The sequence below is a fragment of the Neoarius graeffei genome, chromosome 14 (assembly GCF_027579695.1).
Source record: "Neoarius graeffei isolate fNeoGra1 chromosome 14, fNeoGra1.pri, whole genome shotgun sequence".
NCBI classification, from domain to species: Eukaryota; Metazoa; Chordata; class Actinopteri; order Siluriformes; family Ariidae; genus Neoarius; species Neoarius graeffei.
The window spans coordinates 63041426-63047802 of NC_083582.1; the positions used below are offsets into that span (position 1 = coordinate 63041426).

The window sequence follows — 6377 nt, forward strand, 5'->3', positions numbered from 1 at the left end:
CAGAGCCACAAATGACCCACTTTTCAATTTCCATTTTCTAGGTTTCCGAACATTGGATTCAGGTGAATAAGGAATGCGGTTTTAAAATTAAGCTCTTTGGAACACAGGCATGGTATGCTCCTTAGTATGAAAAAAATAACAGAGCATAGAGGCCTATTAGACACCTTCATACATTTATCATAACAGGAGTAGCTGGAGGCTCACTCAGGAGCATGCACACAAAACATCCATCAGCAGTATGTGATAATGACCCAAGCAATTACTAAACCATGTATGGAGATGGACAGTCAGGACTAGGGAGAAAAGATGATCTTATTAATTGTCAAGGAAAGGCGTACATCGGGTTCTTGCTGACTGATAAGTATAAATCAACATCCCCTGGAGATAGACGGCCAGCATATCTGACCAGAACTCAGTCCTGGATGAGGATGCATTTCCTTTATGAGAAAAACTGAAGAGTGTAATGCAAACCATCTTTGCTAAATCAATATGATTCAGCCCATTTTGCATCTTACACACAAGCCTGTACGTATATTCAACAGTGTAAACGCCTGGCTTAAACATTGATTTTTATCTCTAAGGCTATTTGTATCAAGTCTATTAAAAACATTCAACATGGAGAAAATGAGGCATTTCCTCTAAGAAGTTGCCATTTTTGAGGACTGCTACCAGCCTTTGAATTTTCCACTTAGATGGGGATGTAAACAATTATGAATGCCCGAGACTCCAGAGGGCTTTAACAGGTCCTCTTGCAGAACAGTAACGTTTCTCGAACCTGAATAAAGCATGACCGCTAGCTACAGCTATGGATAGCCAGACTAAGTTAAGACAGCCAGCTCCATGACTTCCAAAAACACTAATGACAGTCACCACCAATACACTAAAAGCAATTTTTTCCTCCTTCTCCAGAGCCCACAATTTCCTCCATGCAGCTTTCAGATGATCCTTCAGCACATGCAAGAAATGAGCACAGCCATAGGATGGGACTTTACGGTTGCTAAGAAAAATGTATGCCCATGTGCCTAATCTACGATTTATGGAAATGAGAAGCATGGATATGACTTCATACAGTGGCTGGACTCCATAATGACATTAGATTTGTGAACAACCCTTGAATACCCCATTACCTACACTTGATTACTCCAAAAGGCCTCATCAGCCAACAATATCTATGCACATTAACAATGACACTCGGCAACATGTTTGTCTTTCCGCCTCCAGCCTTTTGGACATCCACACTGAACTGTGGCTGCTTTTCAACAGCCCCTTTTAAGGAAATGGCAGTGCTTCGATAGACATCAAGCTAAGCTGAACATTAGCATTGCTGGGAAAACATCCACATGAGGATAGAGCAAGCATGCAGTGGCTGGAAACATTCAGAATTAAAACTTATACTCTCCCTGAAATAGCTTAAACAGTAGTTACCTAGCTTATTTGACATCCTTAAAAAAACCTACATGTGAGAGTTTGTATACACAAGCACAAACATTCCCACAACTGGTTTTGTCCTAAAAAAAAAAAAAGGAGATGCATGCAGACTATTAGAGCAAAATAGCATGACCTAAATTGTCAAGTTATTTAGCTTTAACCTTTTAAAACTCCAGTCTTAGCTCAGCTGAAAACATCTTTTATCAAGTGGGCAAAAGACATTTGGGATTAATTGTTAATTTTATTGGAAAACAAATATACAACTTGGAATGGATTCTTTGAGGCATGGCTGTGCCATAAGCAGTTAACAAAGAAAAAGTGACTAATTATAAAGCATAGTAATAACGAGAGAACAAATACAAAAAGACTATATAGTGTACGAGTACCTGCCGATAAACCCGTTAGTATTTAATTCACTGATGTTGCAATAGTGCAGTGTTGAGGATTTTCTTCCACTTTTATAAGTAGTTTGTTGTCCATGCAGAGCAGTTCCTCGAGAGAGGGGAGGGGAAAAAAAGAAAAAAAAAAAAGAGGGAGAGAGAAACTGGAGTCATTTTAGACTCCACTCTTGAGGTGACAGGCAAGCAGACTACAAAAAGCACAAAAAGAAGGTAGTGCTAGCCAAACTGTCTGCCTATACCCATCACCTGATCCTGTGATGGCCTGCTAGATCAAAACAATTACCAAGCACGGAAAGAGGAGAAACAAAAGAAAATGACACATGCAGTTCCTTTGGACAGCAGAAGATGGGGAAAATTAAAATGAAACATTTTACATAGATTAAAAAGAAAAAGGCAAATAGTTTTATACAAGAAATTCTGTACAAGGATTTCACTTCGCTGTCATCATCTGTACAAATTCTGTAGAAAGAGAGAGGAAAAAAAAGGGTTTTTTTTTTTTTAACTTCAAAGTCAGACTTTAATGCTTTTCCAAAACCAGACCTGGCATCCATACCTTCATAATTGACCTGGCCATCACCATCAATATCTGCTTCTCTGATCATTTCATCGACTTCTTCATCTGTTAACTTCTCCCCTAAGTTTGTCATGACATGACGCAGCTCAGCAGCACTGATGTATCCATTTCCATCCTGTACATAGAGACAAGTAAGCAATAGTCCAGAAACAAGGGGCAATCATTACTCATTGACAATCAGCCAATAGGATACCTTGTCAAATACTCTGAAAGCTTCCCTGATCTCTTCCTCACTGTCTGTGTCCTTCATCTTCCTTGCCATCATGGTCAAGAACTCTGGAAAGTCTATTGTTCCATTGCCTGAGAAAACCACAGCAGAGAAACACGTTAAACTACACAGGGCCTCATACCGCATTTTTGTAATTAGCAGTTCAGATATGGACTTGGGTTTCCATTACCCAGATTAACCAAAATAGTTTAATGTGTCCTCACCATCTGCATCCACTTCATTGATCATATCCTGAAGTTCAGCTTCTGTTGGGTTCTGCCCCAGAGAACGCATCACTGTACCAAGTTCTTTAGTGGTAATGGTGCCATCTCCATCTTTGTCAAATAGCGAGAAAGCCTCTTTGAATTCTGTCAGGAGACAAACATTGGGTTAGAACACACAGCATTAACGTGCTCAGATTGGCAGCACTGTTTGTATTTTTGTAATTTTCAAGATTACAAAATTTATTCAGTCTATTATTGGTTGTGGAGAAACGCTGCACCAAGTCTGTTTAACATGACTCAACCACTTAAAGCACACACACTGAGTTTTCATTGCAGTATCACAGTTGTTTATAGCAGGTACAACAGATGCCCAGATCTTTTCACAACTGAAGCTTATTGTTAAGAAAAAGGTCTACAACTAAATCACTGCAGATAAAAACTGCTGCCCTTCCCACACAAAAAGGCTGAAAAGTCACTGTGCTGGCAATCAATTCCAATCTTTTCAGACAGTTGTATTTATGACTGTTACCAAGACACAGTAACCAACAATGCCTTGACCGAAATGTCTCGAGCAGGAGGGAGCTGTGGGAGACACAAACAAACTAGTCATGGCAACACTGGCCCACATCAAGTCTAAAGCCAAGGAAATGACACTGCCTTCTGCACAAAGTTGGCAAGATCAGTAAAGGGCTACAAGTTACCAAAGGGGAATTTTTGTATGCCTCTGTGAAAAGCTGCCCCAGGAACGCTCCCAGTTAAACACTGCAATGTGTAATGGAGGCAAATGCAGAAGAAAAAGGGGGTGAAAGTACAAGGAGTTCTGCATCCAAACAAGTAAGCCATTTTTATAAATGGTGGAATTTTTAGGAGTCTTTAAAAAACAAAAAAAAAAAAAAACAAAACAAACAAAAACATGACCACTTCCACAGCAGGCATCTTAAAAGAAATAAACCACCCCCCAAAACATTAGTTCAACTAAGACACACCATGCAAACAAGAGCCATTAGACCAACTTAATCTAGATGCACTACAGACCAATTAAAAAACACTGAATTAAGTATACTCATTTCCAAATGCCTACAGGACATTTCTTTAATGGCCTTTGTGAGGAAGTGATCTCACTTCAGTTGGCAAAACCACAGATGCACTCAGATAGCCAACACAAGCTTGTCTACAAACCCACCTTAAAAGGCAACAAGAGAGATGACAACTTAACAGCATATGCGTTGTTGGCAGGACTGCAAGAAACCATGCAACAAGGAACGTGCAAAGACAGACTAAACTGGGCACCAAAACAAAAGAAAGGAAAAACCCCAACCAACCCACTCAACAACATATTTATGGCCTTACCAGCAATCTGCTCTTCCGTCAGTTGATCAGCCTGCAAATGAAAACAAGACAAATCAAGGAAAGGCTTTCAGGTCATATTTAAAAAAAAAACACTCCAGCATTATAAAACAAAAACACCCTCTGAACAAACCCACTACAGATCACACATTCATCATCCCTTCAACCAAACCCACACTCTCCCCACGTTCCACTGCACAACTCTCAACAGGGTGATGAGGGTGTTTAAAAAAAAAAAAAAAAGCCTGTAATTTAGGCTTGCCGATGAGGGAAAACAAATCACTGGGTCTTCCCTTATAAACAAGCTGAGCCTAATGGGACAAGAATAACATTTTGCATCTTGTGCAGAAAAACCCTGGCACTTACTACACAGACTATGTGCCCCATTTCCCATTAAAATAAGCAGTCAGCTGTTAAGGTATTTTAAAACATCCAGTTCAACTTTGACAGCAAACACACCTTAGAGACAAGCTACAGTAAGGACACTTGAGAAGCTCATCACCACATGCTTGGACCAGCTACAACAATGAATTAATGTTCAGGCGTGGCCAGGGTAAATTACAGAGTTATTATACCAGCCTCATATATATTATGCACCATAAAATGGTGCACCATTATATATGGCCTACATTTGTTTAGAAACTACTGACAAGTAGTAAATTAAAGGTTTTGTGATTCCCCCACACATTTTACTCATGTTTATGAGACAGAAATGAATTTCCCACACTTAGATATTTAGCTTGTGATTAGTTTATTGACTTGTTACTGGGTCTAAGCATGAACATGAGACAGAGCATCAGAAAGCACCTTTATCCTGGACAGGTTTAAAAAAAAAAAAAAAAAAAACCCACACACCACATTCAGTTGCACACATGGTTTAACAGCTAAGATACTTTCAGTTTTACTCCAAGCATTGAAATAAGCTGTAATACTCGCTAACTACTAATGAAAAAAAAAAAAACTATATCTGAACAAAAAAAAGAACATTCATAATGAATCATGGGCAGGTTTTATATTTCCACAAAAAAAAAAAAAGGCGGGAACACCAAGTATGTTCAGCTAACGATTAGCTAGCTGTACAAACATAAAACAACAAACACAAACTCTGAATAATAAAACAGCATTTATATAATAAATAGTTACCCAGCAAGTATCAAATAAATAAATAAATAAACTAATAAATAAACCCAGGATGCAATGTTGTACCTCAGCTAACTCAGCTAGCTACCAGGCTAGCGACTGAACTATCCAAATGATGTAACCAAACGAAACTCATACCCCTATAAAAACACTAAGTATTAATAACTTGTAGTTAAGTGACTAAATTATAGGTTAATACTGTTTATTAAACAGCAACTATAAGGCATTGAGAGAAGTGGTGAGTGATAAACCATTAATACTCGGTGTTGAGTTACGCCAGGTTTTTTTTAAAGACAACTGTAATGCTTGTTTACGAAATGCAAATCATTATAATGTGCTATAAATGAAAAATAAAAGCTCTCACCATTTTCCTACGCTTATGTTTCCTCGCGTTGTGCCCTGTAAGACCGCCTCTGAAACACTGAAGAGAAAACTCGGCACAGCACAGACCCGCCTTGACGGTTGTACATAAACCGCCTCCCCTGTCCGTGTATCCATCCGCCGGCTTATCTGCATTCTGGCGAAAATCCTGTCACAAAGACTGAAAAATTACACGCTCGAGTCAACATTAATTAAAAATGATGTTTAAAAATATACCTGTCAGGAGTGAAACGAGTTCGTGTTTTGCTCTCCGAACAAAAATATTCGTTAAAACATACAGGGACTATCTGACTGCGGATGATTACTTCTGGTGATGCGGTCGTGCGGAAGTTTCTGATTGGCTCGTTTGTACCTGCAATGCGTCACTCGTTTGGTCACACACACAGCAGCGGTTAGCCAGTCATAAATGTCAGTTCAAACCAGTGGACTCAAATCACCTGAACCCATCCACATACTGGTGTGAATAGGAACAGGAATCAGTTGCCTCATAAGCAGGAATATCTTTTAGTGTTTTATAGCTGGAATTCATCTTTTTATAATGCATGTTCATAAACCTTTGACAGTAGCATCATTATATTATCAGACCAGGTCAGTGAATACAGTGCACTGTAAAAAAAGAATAGTTGAGAATACTTGAAATTTCAAGGCAACCGTCTGCATTAAGAATTTTATGT

The 6377-nt window shown here is 38.9% G+C and overlaps 1 protein-coding gene across 1 annotated transcript; it reads right to left on the reverse strand.

Annotated features, from left to right (window-relative positions):
- Positions 1-1649: 1649 nt before the first annotated feature.
- calm2b (calmodulin 2b, (phosphorylase kinase, delta)) lies at positions 1650-5799 on the reverse strand. The gene is made up of 6 exons (XM_060940208.1): positions 5687-5799; positions 4186-4216; positions 2836-2979; positions 2597-2703; positions 2383-2518; positions 1650-2288 (listed from the first exon to the last, which is right to left on the reverse strand). Exons 1-6 carry the CDS (start codon positions 5687-5689, stop codon positions 2260-2262), a joined length of 450 nt encoding a protein of 149 aa, XP_060796191.1. The 5' UTR covers positions 5690-5799; the 3' UTR covers positions 1650-2259.
- Between the last annotated feature and the right edge of the window lie 578 nt (positions 5800-6377).

Coding starts and splice junctions, on each gene's coding strand:
- calm2b (XM_060940208.1), bottom strand. Junction 2,980..4,185: donor GACGGAAGAGCAGATTGCTG/GTAAGGCCATAA, acceptor GTCTCCTGACAG/AATTCAAAGAGGCTTTCTCG. Junction 2,289..2,382: donor TGGCCAGGTCAATTATGAAG/GTATGGATGCCA, acceptor CTCTTTCTACAG/AATTTGTACAGATGATGACA.